This window comes from Drosophila gunungcola, assembly GCF_025200985.1.
Source record: "Drosophila gunungcola strain Sukarami chromosome 3L unlocalized genomic scaffold, Dgunungcola_SK_2 000002F, whole genome shotgun sequence".
Taxonomy (NCBI): Eukaryota; Metazoa; Arthropoda; class Insecta; order Diptera; family Drosophilidae; genus Drosophila; species Drosophila gunungcola.
The window spans coordinates 2,624,174-2,642,693 of NW_026453178.1; the positions used below are offsets into that span (position 1 = coordinate 2,624,174).

General features: G+C 38.8%; 2 protein-coding genes across 18 annotated transcripts in view; one reads left to right on the forward strand and one right to left on the reverse strand.

The window, feature by feature from the left end:
- Window positions 1–18,520, reverse strand: part of LOC128257216 (collagen alpha-1(XV) chain) — a 60,324-nt gene that overhangs the window by 19,486 nt on the left and 22,318 nt on the right. For 9 of the 17 annotated variants that reach the window (XM_052988129.1, XM_052988128.1, XM_052988124.1 and 6 more), the window contains exons 5-9: window positions 1,533–1,628; window positions 962–997; window positions 795–863; window positions 434–500; window positions 189–334 (exon numbers count right to left, since the gene is read on the reverse strand). In XM_052988129.1, coding sequence (XP_052844089.1) covers window positions 189–334; window positions 434–500; window positions 795–863; window positions 962–997; window positions 1,533–1,628 — 414 coding nt within the window. Of the gene's footprint in view, window positions 1–188; window positions 335–433; window positions 501–794; window positions 864–961; window positions 998–1,532; window positions 1,629–17,083; window positions 17,361–18,520 lie in introns of all 17 variants that reach the window. The other 8 variants (XM_052988142.1, XM_052988141.1, XM_052988140.1 and 5 more) reach the window with 3 other exon arrangements.
- LOC128257225 (uncharacterized) lies at window positions 9,411–10,526 on the forward strand. Its single transcript, XM_052988154.1, has 2 exons — window positions 9,411–9,740; window positions 9,916–10,526. The coding sequence occupies exons 1-2, from the start codon at window positions 9,495–9,497 to the stop codon at window positions 10,378–10,380; spliced, it is 711 nt and encodes a 236-aa protein (XP_052844114.1). The 5' UTR covers window positions 9,411–9,494; the 3' UTR covers window positions 10,381–10,526.

An 18,520-nucleotide genomic window follows, 5' to 3' on the forward strand; every position in this document is an offset into this window, starting at 1 on the left:
CGTAAATTATTTTACGATTGGTACTTAAGATAACAGGCTTTTTTGTTACAGGTATTTACTACATACTTTTAGAAATTCCATTTAAACATTGTTTCCTTTGACCAAAGAGACCCAAGTTGACCCATATGAATGCAATTTTTCTCTGTGCAGATGCTCGCAACGAATAAGTCTCAATTTGCAATACTCACAGCCCCCGCACTCGTAGTCTCCACAAAGGGCGGATAGGCGGCCGTCTCACCTTTGGGCCCGGGCGGACCCGGCGGTCCCGGCGGACCGCGAATGCTGTCGCCCTTGGGCCCCCGCTCGCCCTTCTCGCCCTTGATGCCGCGGTACGCTGTAAAAAATGAAAACGGAAAGGCAAAAATATGCATTAGCTTTGGGCACATTAGCCGGAGTGCCGGAGTGGAATAGATTCCGGCGGGGATGCACTTACGCCTCTCGTGCGTGTACTGCGTCTGTCCCGGGGGCTGCATTCCACTGGCGTCGAAGATGTCTGTCGCCTGAGGAGAGGGAGATCGAAAACTCATTAAGAACAGAGTGCAAACTGTTGTCGGATGCATCGATTTGCAGCTCGTGGTATTTACTTATAACTAAATATAAATATTTAATTATGCAAAGTGAAGCCACAGTGCAGCTGACCTCGGTCTAACCAAATTCCCCATTTCGTGGCTTTTGAAGAGCACTGTCAAAAGCAATAACAGAACAATGGCAGCAGAAAACTCAGCTTTGCCCTTGTTCGATGCACTGACAAGAGCTTTATTTAATTTCACTCTTATTTCGCACGGCAGACTAACCTCATCGGCTGAATTCCAAAAATCCTCACTTTCAAGATTCACTTCCGTTGAATCTTCGAAGGGAATACTCTGGGGGCCAAAAATATGGAAAGGAGGAAAGGCAAACAAATAAATGACAGAGGAAAGAAAGGTTTAAATAAATAATTCAAATTTGGAAAATAACATACCTCTCCAGATCCTTCAACAAAAAGGGAATCCATTTCCTTTAAAACAAAAATATAAATAAAAGCCAAAATTTTAGGATAGTAAAAATAAAAATTTAAAGAAAAGGATTAAATAATATATATAAAATAAATAATGAAATTTTAATAGAGATCTTATATTCCCTAACCACTTTGTTAGTTAATTAAAACGTGTAAATAGGAATTTTAAATATGATCGTATTATTTAGATATTTCTAGTGCAAAATTGAATTGTAAATTTGCAGACTGAAAAACCAACAGGATTATCCCCGATGAGCTTGTTTAATTCACAAATATAGCTTTGGTGTGCCTGTATTAAAAATAAACCCCCACATAAGTGTATCTGATTACATGTTATTTGCAGCATTAGCAGTCTCAGTAAATAAACGCAAATCCCATGCAAATATTCTCTCACTTAAGCGGACATAATGCAATTTTAATGTAATTTATCAGTAAGATGATTTGCCCGCCCGCCTGGCTATTCATTAATTAATTTAAATGCCAGCCATTGCAGTCCGTTGGTTTGGTTTTGGTGGCTTCGTCGATGATGACTTACCGCCGTGGTGGGAGCGACCGTTGCCCTTGGGGGCGGCATGCATGTGACGTTTATGGCATCGGGATTACCATAGACATTGATTTTTTCTAAATAGCCCTGTTTAAAATATTAACGTTTGTGTTAGGAGGGAATATGGATACTCGTACAATATAATGCGAGCGGAATAATTTTCGAAACGCAGGATGCACATTGAATGCCCACAGCTCTATACATAATAAATCAATCAATTTGTATATATAAAGTATATCCTGGACTAGGCCCATACGTAATGGCCGCAAATCGAAATTTATTATTGATGTTAATTTGCAACAGTAACTGCCGTCCGGACAACTAATGTGCCGTGGTTTCGGATTTAGAATTACAATTAAGCATGCATATTTCACATTAGCCCAGAAGGGGCCTGTATAAATAACCACTTGCAGGCCGGCAGTCGAACTGCTAACCGCAGATCCTAACTACGGCATACGGAATGGGCCTATGAAGACAATGAACCACAAACAATGCGCCACATTCCCCATTCCCCAGTCCTTAGTCCTGCACCAGTTTCTGTTCCTGGCTGCGCACAGACTCACTTCTTCCCCTGATAGAGACACAAATGCTCAATGCACATTTGCCCATAAACTCAACCCCTGCAAATAAAAATGGTAGCAAACACTCAGGCCCAGGACTCCGGATTGCAGGACTCCGAGGATCCCAGGACTAAGCTACCGTAATAGCAGCCGGTTATTGTAGTTGTAGTCGTTGTTGCTGGCAGTGAGTCCTGTGAATGATAGTAATGGCCGAGGAGCTTTTATGCTGCCGCCCAGTTAAAAAAGTTTTGTCTGAGACGCTAACTCGTTGAGTTTCGGGTTAAAAGCGTGCTGGCAAGGCTCACAATGGCTTAATATTCGCAGATTCTGTGGCGGACTCACTATCTGGCTTTTGGACCCCGGGTTTATGGCGCACAAAAAATTTATGTAGACCAAATCGCAATAGTGTAACTACACTACTCTTAAGTTCAAATACTGCTGAGGTGTTTATTAAAAGGCTTCTAAATTCAAGATTTTATACAAAAATTCGTTGAAAGATTTGAGATCCTTAACAAATTTAATAAACAAATGTATGAGATTTTAAAGTGTAATAATTATTATTAAACGACATATTTTATAAAATTAAATATTAGTAACGACCTATTTTTATTAAAGTTTACTAAAGCTTAGCTTTGTTTTCCGAGTGTCTGACAAAGTTAAGTCAACATTTACAGAAGATTTTTTTTTATAAAAATAAATTTTATAAAAGTCAGAACATCTTTACATTTTTTTTTTTTGCATTTTAAAAATATTACACATTTTTTGATGTACTTCAATAAATCATAGTTCGCTTCAAAATATTACCATATGATTTTTAAAATCCCCTGCATATCCACGAACTCCTGTAAATCCTTCATTTCCTGCGCATAAACGTTACCAAATTTTGGTCAATGACAATGCGAGGGTTTGGTCGAGGATATAAATGGATGGGAACCGAGGGGAAGATAGCGGGTTGTAACACACACGTGGCCCATCAATAGACATTGAAGTGAGCATTGTTCGCTATGTAGCTTGTTGCTGTTGTGCCACTGAGTGCGGATATTAAAGTTTTCGCTTTGTTTCTGGCTTTGCTTTGTTTTGGTTCAAGAAAACTATGCGATAAACAAATGGCAAGCCGGCGAAAATCACTGGTCGGAGAGAGCCGAAGCATGAAAGCAATGTCCGTGTTTGTGTCCGGGTCCGAGTCCGTGCCCGTGTCCGTGTCCGTCCGCCAGTCCGCCATTTTGTCCGTGTGGCCCAGTTTCCATAGCAGCACGTGCTCATTGGTACTATGTATAGTATGTGTGTGTTTTTGTGCAACAAAATTAGCAACAAGGAAATTCACTTGAAACGGAAATTAAGCCGCAGGAAGTGGCATTTTTGGGCGTGAGTCGACGTCGCCATTTTGGATGTTTTCACTGCCGCTGGCTTTGCTCTCATTATTACCTGCATTTTTGGCAAAGTAAATTGACAGCCGTGGCCATTGTGCCCCTGCCCAGGATAATGGAACAGAAAATGTCCTTTCTGTATCGCATTACTGAGTCCCTTTCTTAAGGCTATCACATTTTTTGTTAGAATAATAATAATTGCAGTGTCCATATTATTACGTGTACATTTGCTTAGCCAAGTATAAGCTTTCACATTCCGAATTATCCCTTATTTCAATGCGGATCTGCCAAAGAAAAACTATCTGGGCATCGCAAAAAGGGCTTAACCTCGACGGCACCGATAACCCTTTTCGACCGCTCCTTGAGTACGACAGAAATTCAGGACGATGAACTGATAAGAGGACATCAAAGCCGGTCGCCTCCGCAATATTGTGCACGACAACGAACAGTTGCAAAGGCAACTGTCCAACGAAAAGGCGTAAGTAAACAAGTGTACGGCGAAAAAATAAAATCGCAACCGGAATGACCGTCCATTTGGTGAATTAAAATTCAGTTGTTTCAATCTGCTTTGTAACAAATGTCTTTTTGGTCCAAAGTTCAGACAAAAATGAAGTCGGACAGTCTCACTGAATCAAGAAATTTGAAAACCAACAAAACTTCAAAGTTTTCGCTGAAAATATTAGGATAATAAGAGAAATTTTATATTTAGTTAAGATATAAAATTGTTTCATTATTGTAAGTATGTTTTTTTAATATTTTAAAATGTTGTTGATTCAAAAGTCTATGTTATTCCTAATTAAAATTTTACTGTATCACTGAATCAAGTAATCAAGGAATTTAAAAAAACCAGCCAACAAAATAATATATAAGGAACTTTAATAAGTTGTAACATTTTTTCTCAGTGCTGTTGGGAATTTGAGAGGCGGACGACAACAGCCATTGTGACAGAGGGTCAAGCGCAGAGAAAGGCCGTTTTAAATAACGAAAATCTGGCCGCAGGCAAAGAAAAATTTTCGGTGCCGAGATCCTGCTGAAATATGATTTTAAGGTGGGCATTTAGTTTAAATAGTGTCAGGACAGGAGTGGCAAGATGAGCATGTGTATGGGGATGAGGATGTGGATGAGAATGGGAGGACGTCTCAGCAGCGGCAGGTCGGTCAAGTGGCGCAGAGTGCTCCGAGTGCCATGAGCAATTAACTGGGCTGAAAGTGCATGTGCACATGGGCTGGCATGTGTGTGCTGTTTCTGTTTCTGTTTCAGCTTGTGCATTTGTTGTTTGTTCTGTGCCGCACATAATTAAGGCCAGAAATGAACTGAAATGCGAAAGAAGCGGAGCAAGGACACAACATGGAGGCAGATGGAGTGAGCAGGAGGGTAATATTTGCGCAGTAGCAGTGAGGCATTCATTGCCTAGCAATGAGTCCTTTGCTCGTGACGAGGGTTCGTCCTGCGTATTGAAAATAAAGCAAATAATACGCAAATCGTTGACCCTTTTACATTCGCCATTCGCCGGAAAACCAGAAAGGTAAACCGGCCCTTTGTCCGTGCTCCTCAAAAATGCCAGACACGTTTCACTTGCGAGTTGCGAGTTACGAGTTTGCTGGACAAGAAAAAGGACTCCCAGAAAGTCCTGGCCACAGACTCACAGAACCCTCCCACGCCCTTCTGCGGCTATCTGGCAATTTGTCAAAAATGTGTCAATAATGGAGATCGATTGGGGGCTCTTAAAAATTAACCGAAAATGGATTCGATTCGAATGTGTTTGCAATTCGAAAGAAACCCATTGCCAGGCAATAACTCTCCAATTGTATCAATCAGAAACTTGTGAACAAGTTTCAATCGATGTTTATAGAAACTATAAAACGTTATTTCTCTTTATTCACTGAACTAGATTTATTTATTTTAGTCGCTGGCATGGGGAGATTTACTACACATTGTTTGACAAAATGTTGTCACTTGTTTTATTTCAAATTGATACAGATTCATAGAGCTCTTGGTCATTTTATTTATATAAAACTTCTATATATAACAGCCTATTACACTAGCTAAAACCAAGAAAGACTTATAATCTGCGTGTGAAACTTTTAATGGAGGTCATAACTCAAGGCAGCTTTACATGTGTGGCCAGAAATATAAATAATTAAACATAAGGCCTAGTTTGAATTGTGCTCCCAATATCAGTGAAATTCTGCTCTTGACGCCACTTAACTCCCAACATTGCTCTTGTTGCGAGAGTTTAATTCTTAATTAAGCACAAATATTTAATAAGTGAAATTTACGGCATGCAGCGGCATCAAAACAAAGGAAAGCTTTAAGCATCAAGATTACCATAAACTTGTTTCCGCTGACTCTGCTCATGTACTCTATAGTTTTGAAATGTCTGTTGGGGTATGTGGACTTCTTGATTTGACTCTGTACTCTATATTGCCAATTCAAGTAACTAAGACAAATATGAAATTAGGCCGATTCTATAGTGATTTAAATACAAAAGATTGAGCTTTATGATATATGTTTGAAAGATTTTTGTCTATTTTTTAATATTATATAGAAAATATTTTTAATAAAAACTATCAATATATTTTGGCAAAAAGATACATATTTTTTATATTAATCACCAGACCAATTGGTATGTTTTAATAAAACCGATAAATAGGATTTGTTAAAATCATTATTTTTTTTGTCAATCAACGCAATAAAGTTGGGGAAAATCGTAAATGTTAATTCCCACCAATAATTATTCCTAGATCTCTGGTATAAATAGTTTCGCGTTGATTGCTGAAAGCCTTCTAATTTTTCGCAGTTCGCTTTATCTCCTATATAGTATAATGACAATGGCAGCCACTGCCAGAACAACAGCGGAAGCGGATGTATATATTTTCGCCTGGCTCCGGCACAGTTTGAGGTTCCTAATTTCACGTGTGTTTGTGTATCTGCGAGGGTATCTGCATTTGTGAGCAGTTTCGAGTGCTGAGAATCCTGCACTCGCACCCTCCCCAAAAGTTATGCTCAAGTTAATAGATAATTAACCATGCAAATTGCCGCGCAACAGTTTACAGATACGGGTCTCATCCACGTTACCATCATCATTGGCTTCGTCATCGTCATTTTCATTTCCATTTTCATCATCATCACGAGGCTCTGTGTCACGGGGCTACATGCGTAAGCACTTTGACTGCGGCGACTACCTGAGCTACTACCACCTGCCAGGTGTCTGTGCGCTCTCAAGTACAAAAGAATTAACTCTAATTACTTTGTAATGTTGATTAAGCCTGTTAGAGCGCATTAAATATGTAAGCGACGTTTTGACATTTTCAGCATATTTGCCGTCGGCATTTTGGGGGGAGGCAAAAACTATATGAATTATGCGTATTTCCCACTTGACTCCGGTAAATATATAATTTCGACTGGAATTTGGCTTCAATTAGCCAAACCGCAGAAATGTGCAAACAATTGGGCTTCAATTCGTTTCAAGGTATTTCAATAGACACACGAATGCAAATGGGGATTGTGAAGTGGAAAATGGAAAATGGAAAACGGGAGTACCGAAAATGGAAAAATTTAGATTCAACTTTATAGCCGCCAAACGACAGGCGGCCGACAGCCGACAACAAACAAATGCCGACTCCCGGAGAACTCGGCTCTCGACCTGGCCAAGGTACCATTACCCGGGTCATAGCATAGTTTCTAAATCACTTTCTGACAGCCGTTTCGGCCCCTTAGTAAAAAAAACAAAAAAAGGAAAACACACCGGAGCAACGAGGATAACAATCGCAACGTCAAAAAGTTGCGCACTTTTTGTAATTTTATTTTATTTCCGTTTAAATGCGTGCCGCCCGCCCCGTTGCCATTTTCACTTTTCGGATGAGCAGGGTTGAGGTTTGGTGCGATTTTAAAGCTAAATTATAGCAACATAAATTTTTACGGCCCTCTTTTAAGATGCGAAATCCTTGGCAAACGAAAATAAGACTGGGCCCAGGTGCAGGACTTAATTCTCTTCACTCTGCACTTGACTCCAGGGCTTTTTTTGACACTCGTCGGCCGTTTCACATTTTATTTGATGCCCATTTTCATTTTTTTCTCCGGTTCTTGTTTTACATATAATCAGAATAAATTACTTTGCACATTTTGCGGCACATAAATTATTTAAGACATAGTCACATCAAAGCGCAGAAAGCACATAATACAAAACTCGAATACGGATCCTCAGACACATATGCATTTTTAAGGTCGTTATATAACTGATCCGAAATAATATCAGTTTTTAATTTTCTTTAGCTCCAAACACAAATATTTTTAACGTAATAAAAGTACTTATCTATTTATCTTCGAAGTTTGGGGAAATCATAAAAAGAGAATTGTACTTTTATTAACAGCAATTACTAAACAAGTTATTTCCATCAAATATTTGAGCACCGATCTGTTTTTTCTAAGGTATGAGAAGATTTTATTATTATTATGAGTCTGGCCGTGAAATTTTTTTCATTATAACCTTTTATTAGTGTTCTTAAACTCAATAAGTTTTAAGACAATTTTAAGAACTTTATTGCTTAACAAAGAAGATAATACCCACTAATGGGTAGAGGAATTCCTAAACAGCGAACTGAATTTACGAACACCTATTACTTAAATCAATTTTTCACAAACTAATAGAAGTTTTCTAGGAACTAGGAATTCTATAAATATTTAATTAATCGAATGTTAATTTTAAGTAACATATTATTTAGAACAGATAGAAATAATACCATTTCTTTTTTAAAACAATATTTTTATTGTGTACATTTTGCAGTGTCCATGTACAGCAAGCAGAAGTGACTATCTAAATAGTGGCAGGGAAACAGAAATGGAAACACAAGCCGAAACTGAAAAGAAGCGGGGGAAGTGGAAATGGAGGGGGAAAAGTGGTTATGGGGAAAAAGGGGATCTGGGTCTCAGTCAGAGGGGACCGAAAAACAATGAGACGGCAAATGCCAACCGCATAGTGACAGATTTTTTTTAATTTTGCTAAAAACCTACGACTAATTCTCAAACGAGCTGACACAAATCTCGAAAAGTTTTTGCGACAACGTTTTTGCAAAAGCGTCTGTCTCCCCCGGTCGGTCCTTCAGTCCACTTTGTCCTTCTGCCTCTACGACTGTCACAGTGCCTATCTGGCAGCCTGTTTATCCTACAGAGTACGAGGCACATATACAAAAATAAAAAAGTAGATATGTACCAACTACAGCATAAAAGCAGAGTAGAGGAGCTTCTGGGTTTCTAGCAAGTGCTAAAAGTATTTTATACTAAATTGCTCAATCTTAAAATAATATGGTAAAACGATTAGAAATAAAAGGTAAATTGAATCATAATTCCAAAATGAAATTACTAATCACTCACAGAAAACCTCAAAAAATTTAAATACACCCGAAAAAAGGAAGACATTATGCCTACAAAACACTTTTTATTTAAAAAATGTATTGGAACATTTCTCCTTTTTTATTTATCAAGGCATTTGGGATACTTTTCTGGTCAATGAATTCATAACGATATTGGCACCTCTATATTTATGATTTTCTGACCCCAAGACAGAATACTAAAGCTTAAGGGTCACAATTGCATTTTATTGTTGGTCAAAAGTGCCCTCTACAATTAGTTTAAAACGAGAAAAGCTAACCAAAACCTTACAATAACAACTACCATTGTGCATAAACCAACAAGTTATGTGTATGTTCAAGATTTGTCAGTGTTTATGTGCCCTTGTGTTTGTGTTGATTTAGACAGTTTTATAAACCCAAAGCAAACAGACTGTGACAACGTTGCGTATACGCAGCGTAAACCGTTCTCCTGAGGCAGCTGCAGCTAAAGCAAAAATACTCACCACTCGAAATATATTTCAAAGCGGATGTACAAAACATAAGCCCAAAAAATCAGGAAGGATGGGAAATTTTTGGGAGCCACACGTTTTCAGAATTTTACTTCAAAACTCTCATCTGCTCGAGCTATTTTCTTAAAACTTCAATAGACCAATTTTCAGTTTATTTATTTTTAATATGCAGTCCGCCAAAATCATTAATAAACTGCTAAAAGAAGCCCCTAAAAATACAAAAGGTAGCAAAGAGATCGCCGAGCTACGAAATCTAATCGTTGAAGTAATGAAGCCGCGGTTGAGCAAACTTAATCAAATCTTGAGATTTCGCATGGTGCCTGCAACCCGTGATGATTTTCAGGATGAAGGAGTGGACTGGTGGCCAGATTATGAACTGTATTCGGACTCGCATGCCATCACCGATATGAACGTGAGTTGTAATTTATTAAAACAGAAAGAAGCTGCTTTAAAATAATAAAATAATGTTTTAATGTTAATAAAAACAAATATTTGTTTAATATTTCTAATAAGTTTATGAACTACCAGTTTTAAGTTTCATTTCTATTTGACGTTCTTTAACAATTGTTTAATTTATATATTTAAAGGGTCTCCTAGTTTGCACCCAGAATTCCTTAAAGGGTATGCCTGATGATCTAAGAGCCATAGGCGAGAAGTTTGATTTTGCCTATTCCGTTGCAAAACCTAAAACTATTCAAAATAAAAGCAAAAAGTTCCTTTTGGTGGACGAACTAATAGAGGACTTGGAGGACTTTGTAAAGCATTTCAGCCGCCTTTGCACCAAGATTCTTGACGATCGCAGAAATCTTCATGATCTGGCTTCGATTACATTGGATACTGACGACAGGATAAAGGTTAAAATCTTCGACGAACGCATTTTTGTGCAACTGCAATCTCGAATTGGCAATCTGGATAACTACATTAGGGATTTCTGTGCGCTATTCGAGGCCCATGTGGAGTTCAAAGATGAGGCCAAGTCCGGACCCCTCTCTAAGTTTGCCAAACCCCAAGGACCGCTTTTAGCGGGAGCCGTCAATAAGGTACGGACTTAAGCCAGATCGATCAGGAAGTCATCTCGTCCTTTATTCCCACGGCATGGCTTCCACGCGTTCATTGTACAATACCCATACAAGCAGATACAGTTCCATGACTCCGGCTTGGGCGGTAATAAAGAGTTCGCCTCCAGTGTATTGCAGTATCTGGGAAAGCTTTTTATGCTTCAAAGTCAATATAGTAGTGTGCCATGTACAGAGCGAACAGTTTTAAAACGGTAAGTATGCCTTTCAGTTACGTGGTCGTGTGTGGTGACACACTTGCCCCCCTTCGTCCACATCCACATCCAGATACGCCCACCATGCCACCAAACATCCCCACAGCCCTATAGCCACCCACCGACGGCTCCTTGTCAATGGGCTGTTAGTTGCTCCGAGCACAGACGCCATTCAAGCGGAAATGCAGCACCGAAAGCCGGCTATGAAACACACTAAGGAAAAATCTAGTCTATTTCCAAATACAATTTTTTTCTGAACTTTCGAGCTATTTTAAGCTTTTTCTTGGCCAATGTAATTATTATTTATTAATTTTTACACATCTACAAAATTTAAATTTGAATAATTTTTAATAATTGATGGTGCCACTAGGATTTTCAAATCGTTTAACGTAATTTTTTGTAAAATATCATAATGCACTTTTATATCGAAAATACATTTTTGCATACTTTTACAAACCTTTTTCATAGCTATTGTAATTTCTCCGCCATACCTAATTTTATTAAAATTCAAATAGTTTGTATCTTTGCTCTTTACAGTTTCTTAGCAAAAACAAATGGGCGAACTTAAAAAACTTCCGTTCTTTAGTACCGGTACCAAAATCTTCAAATTTTTTCTCAGTGTGCTCTCTGTGAACGGGCACGCGGCAACGAAAAAAGAGCCAGAACCAGAACCAGAGCCAGAGGCAGAAACCTCCATGTGAAGTGTGTCATCAGTTTAAGGTTTTTGTGGGCAGCACTCACACACAGACGGCAATCCACTCTGCCCCACAGACACACACACACAGGCTCAGGGGGCCGGAGACAGCGATACGCATACGGAGGAGCTCCACTCCCGAGACCGAGCAGCCCGTATTTTCATAATAAACAAATGGGTTGTATGGTTGGTTGGCTTAACTTTCGGGTTGCCAGCAAGTCGCAGATAGCAGATAGCGACAGCCACCGCTTCGTATTTGTTAGCGCAAATCAGTGCTATTTATATTGCGGCGGTGGAAAGGTATATCCTGGCATATCTCTCACCATATCCACCCAAACTCCAACCCTCGGGGTTATCGCATTGCGATGGCGCTTGTCAACACGCTTGCATCCAATTTGCTGCGTTCTCAGATTAAGGATGCACTCGCACACTCCGAAAAAAAGACAAGCTGAAAGTTAACTATTTGCATAACTTATATCGAGAAGGGTAACATTTGTCTTTTAAACTTTTCTCTTTCCTTAATTCTGTTACACAGTAACAATTTAGTCCTATACAAATATTTCAACAAAATTGCACTGCATTTTTGCTAGAAAATTAACCTGTGAGGTCTTATTTTATTTTATTTTTTATATGTTTTTTTTAACTAATTTTATATCTTAGGTTTTTTGTATAATTTATCTAAATTTTATTCAAAATTCGTATCGTAAACACTGTTTTTGAAAGCAAATTTTTCCTTGTTTTAAAACAGGGTCTGAGTTTTTTAATTATGATAGGTTATGTTTAAAAAATTAAAACCAATTGCTTTTTTCAAATTTTTCATTCTCCTTATCAGTATCTAAGAGATACAGAATAGTTGCAATCTACGAAGAGCAACTTTCGCTGCAGGTTGTCAATGCAACAAGTTTGAAAGGCAAAACTTTGCGCCTATCGCAGCGTCGAAACCGCAGAAGTCGGGCAAAAGTTGCGCTATCTATGCCATCAAAATTGAACAAGCAACGTCCTCCAACTTCTGGCGCAGCACAATAATAAATTTATTACGGACGCTTGGCGGGGCGTGTCGACGTCGTCATCGACATCGACAGTGACTTCGAAGTTGCAAGTTTCTTGTGCGATTTTTCGAATCTTTGGGTGCGTGCAACAACTCCCTCCCATTTGCCCGCTAACCCATAGTTATGGTGGCATGCTGCGCTTTAATAAAATATTATCATAAACGTAACGGAAGCTAGTTTTTCATATGCTTATTCCCAGACCGTAGAAGCAGCCCTCACAAATATCCGTGTGTTCGCTACACCATTTTCCTTTCCCTTTGCAGGATAGCAACGGGCGTAATACGCTTTCATAAATCAAATGCACGGAACGTTGCTCAATATTTAATGTTTTGCCTTTCGGAATTTATACACATCTGGAATGTGGGGATTTTATTTGAAAATCTCCAGAAGAAAAACTTTAGCACGACAGAATATGAAAATTGTTTATTTAATTGCAGGAAAAGCCAGGAGCAATGTATTTCAAGGTATTTAAAAAGAAAGAAAATATTTAATAACTGCATTTTTTTAAAAATTAAACTTAATTCCAAAATAAATAAAAACAAGGTTTATTTGCTAGTAAACATGAGTGCGTTTACCAGCATTTTTCTTTGGCATTTTGTTGTTTCTGTGTTAGCCGGAAACTTTTCCTCTGCTTCTGAGGCACTCGGATATTTTCATTATTTATTGCCAGCCACGAATGCACACACACATGTGTTTGTCTAGGTAAATCTAGGGGAATGCTTTTCCGGTAGTTTTTTATTGCTCAATCGAGACGGGGATAGTGGGTGTGCGAGTTAATGCTAATGGTTGGCTACTCTGTTTCCATTTCGCAGTAATGCTCCTTTCGAATCAAGTCTGACTACGGGTTTGAATGGCTTTTTTATGCCTTCGAGGGATACCACATAAAATATCTACCTTATTAATTGGAATTGCGCAGCAGGCAAGTGGCAGTCGAGGAGTTTAACTGTAACACAATGCTTGACAGCCCATAAATGTCCAACGACTTTCGACGAATCGAATAGCTAAATGCATTAACTATAATTGGCTTTCGCCTAATTTCGCTTTTGGGTAATTAGGCACTAATGAAACCTAATAGACCTTGCTCGAAGAAAGCCACATATCTAAGCCTCGGGAGTTCGGGGAATCAGTCAATAAGCCAACGGCCGCCGGCAGTGGATAACCACCTCGTATTAGGCAAGGACAAATTGCCTGTCAATCTACGTGTAATTTTTATAAATTTTCCAATTGTGCGGCAGCCACTTTTTCCTTTAGTTTCTTACCGGCTTTCCCCTTTTTCCCCCATTTCTGCTTGGGATCGTAATTAACAGCGCCAAGGAAACTAGAAAAACAGCGACAACAACCACGTTGTGCCAAGCTTGTGTAATGTAAGCCACTGCTAATGAACCCATCGCCTGTTGGCCGTGGGTGGTTTTTAGCGGGAGGCAGTGGATGGTGGGAGATTGGTAGTGGGTGGTGGTAGCTGACAGGTGAGACAGCCTATGCAGAAATGGCTTTATTAACAGTCGGGCTTCAACTCACCGCTCACGCTCTCGTTTTAGATTTTTATTGCCAAACTTTGTTTCTTTGGTTTTTACTCGTTTTACTTTCCGCGTTTACCACGTATATTTGGTAATGCACTAAGAAAAAACTATGAGCAATAATATTTCAGGGAAATATTTAGAGGATCTTATGAAAAAAATTGTATCATTAAGGGAATCTTTATGTTTTAAGTATTACACAATACCCTCTTTAATACAAATAAAACTTGTTAAGATAAGGTTTTAATGATCTTCAAATAAATATCTACCATAGGTATAATACAAAATCAACAAAAATAAAATCGGTTAAGGAAATATTAACATTATCTTAAAACAACTAAGCAATACCAAATCGATTAAACATTTTTTTGAATACAATAATAACGTTGCCTAAATACACATTGTTTTAATAAAATGTAGACCTAAAATCAATTCAGATTACTACGGATATAAACCTTTATTGCTGTATTTTTTTTTACTGGCAACTTCTTTGTTTGTCTATGGAGATGGAAACAAATGGAAAAATATAGTCAGCGACTATGTTTCCATATCGAAGCCAGCCCGTTAACGCTTGTCGACATTCACTTCGCCCGTTCTCATGCGACACTTTGAATGTTTTAAATGGTTTTTTATTGCCTCGCCGGTTGCCATTTTCTCGCCGTCCTAGCCTGTATCCGTGTTTCGCCCTCGTCCTGCTGCGCTGCTGCATAAAATTAGTTTAATCACTGTTTTCAGAGTCCAACGGGGGGAAAATGGCAGGTAAGAGTGCCAGCCAAACCCATAAGTAAGCGTAAATAATGTCAAAGCAGTGCAACTATAGGGACTCGTCCCGTGCCGACCACGCCCCGCCCGCCCCTTCGCCATCCTGCGGGTGTCAATAGAAACATTAACTGGGCGTGCTGACAAAATTAGCACAACAATTATGCAGGTATTAGTCGAAGTTTGCTCGTATTGTGGGTCTGTATTGGCGGGTCCTTTTGGGGAAGGCCTTTCGAGGTGAAAACAACGGAGGAAAGCGTTTGACAGCAAAGAAAAAGTTGTATTAACATGGGAATTGAAGCCCTTTGCTCTTTTCTGCTGTCTTTTTAAAGGCCCCATCATTTATTTAAATTATAAAGAACGTATTCAGCATTGGTGAGAAATAAAATCTGGCAAAAGCAATACAGTCATTTCTATTCATACATTTGTACCCAATTTAGAGACTAATTTATAAAAATTATTTTTCATTAAAAATGTGTCTATAGTTTGACCACAAATAGATATGCATATTTAACCACTCAACAAATCATACAGGATTGTTACTCATAAGAGAGCCCACATTCTTGCTCAAACATCATCAATAACTTGTTAGTTTTGCATGTTAAATAACATAACAATTATACATATAACAGCAAACCAAACTAGTCAATTTAAAGCAAACATAAAACAGACTAAACTTAATTAAGTAAAAGTACGTATGTCTCATATAGTATTTTCTAATCTCTATTAAATTATTTCCTGTTTGCTTGTCATTAGTTTAAAGTATTGTGTGAAAATTCGAAATATTTTGTGGTAAACCAGTTAGGCAAGCTTTTATCAAATTAATTTAATACAAATATTTCTCACGTTTGCTGGAATATCACATTTTACCTGCCACACAAAGAAAATTATGGTTTGGTTCTGCAAATACTTGCGCCATTCTGTTAGGAATAACAATTTTAAGAAAACAACCTAAGTCCATTAGGGCAATGTAAAATATATTTTGAAGGAATATCATTAAGCATCTAAGCCGCAATCAACCCATCCACCAAATGAATTTCGCAAAACAGTGGCAAAAACTCGCATTGCGTATACGCCGTGGGGCCAATAACAAAACGAGCTAAACTTAAACCCAGCTCGTTACGTTACACAAAACACAAGAACAAGTGCTGGACAGGTGAGCAGACCCGTGTCAGGTTTATCAATTTATCTTGTGACCGGGCGTCGGCAACAAAATGCTTATAATGTGTTCTAATAATTGCAATGGCTTTTTATTTGTTCGCTCCGCAACAACAACGGCAGTGTTTTCACTTGCAGGAGAAAGTAGTAATAGGGGGCAGGTGTGCTCGACCAGAGCGAAATGTGCTGTTGTCATGAAACATTTGTCACAATAAACTTTATTTGTTTTCGTGTACCGCAGGTATAAGTGCACGGAAAATATTAGTCTGGCAAGTGTGAAAAAAAGTTTATATATTCCATCCAAAATTTTTAATTTATTTAATTTTACAAAAAAAATGATTAACTTTATAATTACGAAAATGTTTAAATTTTTTTAAAGACTTACATACAATATACTACTCAATTGTAAAGCTTATTTCCGATTGGTTAATAAGTTGTAAAAAGCTTGGAACTGATTTCAGATTTTCACATTTTCGGCGGCGAAAAAACTTTATAAATAACTTGTTGTGTTATTGTAAAAGAAGTTCATAACTAAGGCTTAATCTCTGTAAAAATCTGCTCAACTATAATCAAAGTCATTGAATTTTTGACTGTAAGGCCCGCTGCGTTTAAAAGTTGTTCTTTGCTCGACGAATAATTTAGCTTGCCATATTCTGTGCAACATTGGCACTTTAGAGATTTCTGCAATAGAAAATACTCAATTTGATTATTTTAAAATCACAAACCGGAAACTTTAGCTTTGCTTTACAAAGTGTATTTTCCGTGTATTCCCTCGCATGCTTTATTTGCTCTCCGCTCGCTGTGACTGCGCCGATGTTTGCCAGTGTGTGTTTAAAAGTTTCCCTAACTTGTTGTGGGTGCTGGCTGTTAGTTCTCGGTGTGTTTGCTGTGTGCGTGTTGGAAGCGCATAAGCCGCGATATAGCTCTGGCCAAAACCACCCTCCCTCCACCCAACCGCAGACCATTCTTGTCCTGGTCACTATAGGAGCAATCCCAGTCCAGGAGCTCACAGCGGTGACATTTGTTTGCGTTTAAAGGGGCAGGTTGTCAAGCATTTAGCATTTAGCATTTGGCATAACACATTACACAGTTCGTAATGTTTAGATGCTTGGCGAGCCTGGTAAATTGGTCGTGGAAGAACACAACAGAAAAAAAAAAAACAGAAAAAGGGAAAATTGTGCGCCAGACACGTGTTGATTATGATTATAATTAATTGGCTAGTTCTTTTTAATTAGTCTGAAATGCCTTTCAGTTCAGAACGCAACCCGAAAACTTGTTGCGGTCGAGTGTTGAGGCTTGGTTAGTTACCTGAATCCTAGCTGCCACCCGTTCGCCGTTGAAGCGGTTGGGATTGAACCATCCCTTTGTGGAGCCCGTTACGAGGACGATGCCGAGCAGGAAGAAGAGAATCAGCGCGGTAATCACGAGCTTGGCTCGCGTCGATATAACCATTGCCATTTTTACGATATTTACACGTCCCGATTCGACACCGATTTGATATACAACACTTAAAGCACTACGAAATCAAATGCAAACGAAACGAACAACGAATAACGAACGAACAACCGGCGACGAATCGAATTGCCTGAAAGAAAATGCATAAATTGGAATATTAATTAGCTGTGGGTGGGTATATTGCTTTGGCACTCGCCACACAAATGGTTTGGATTACTCTGCTGCTTCGATTTCGGTTCATTCTAGTCGTATGCCAGTGATACCTTTTTCATTGTAATACTGCCTTTTCAACAAGAAACTGAAATGTTTTAAGCATAGGTACTTCAATCTGAATATTTTATTTATTTATAGACCCTAGGAATAAGTACCTTTCTGAGAATCTAGGTACTATTAGAGGCTTGCCATCTCTGGTTATTGAGATGCCTGCAAGTGTATTTGACCCGCTTGGACTTTGGCTTGGGGATATTGCTGCTGCGCTGATGCTGATGCCTAATGGCTTTTGTGGCCAAGTCTTAACCTTGTGAACCACCCCACTCCCCCGACTTCCACTAAGATGTTTGCGAGAAGAAAGGAAGGAAGGAAGGTGCTTTTCCCTACCACAAAGCGTTTTTGTACACATGCCACAAGCACTCGTACATGTGCAGTGTGTAGGGGAAGGAACTCACACGCATACGCCCCTTAACAGGCACTCGACCAAGGACCTCCGACCCTTATCCTCAGCCCCACGCTCACTTCCTGTAAACGCTACAAATGTAATACGTTTTATTTAATTCTGCTTCCCGTATTTTTTTTCCTTCCACCCGTCGCTTGTCAGCATTTTCTCACTGATTTGCGGCGCCGAGGGTGGCGGCTGAAAAATATGGCTTAAGGCGTGGAAAAGCCTTGTTGACACCCTCTATAAACAGAGATTTCTGCGGAGTGTTCCACCAGTAATTAGAACTTGTTATTTATACAAATGACAATCTTTCTTTCATAATTGATATTTTTACTATAGTTTCAATTTAGTTTATATAATATATATTCGCCGCAGATGATTTGTCATGGGGTTACTACCTAAAAAAAAAAACCCAAATGTCAGGGGTAGCACTTGAAGTAAACTTTTCGAAAAGTTAAGCTGCCAACAAGTTTATTTGGAAAAAATATTGAATTATAGCAACGTCAAAGCAAGGAATGAAGGCAGTTCACAAAATTGGTCACATGTTTGCAAGATGTCTTGCCACGACGTTTTTTTTTCTCCATTTTTTTGGCAACCGCATAAAGGCATAAGCCGAATGTTTTGCAGCGGGTTAT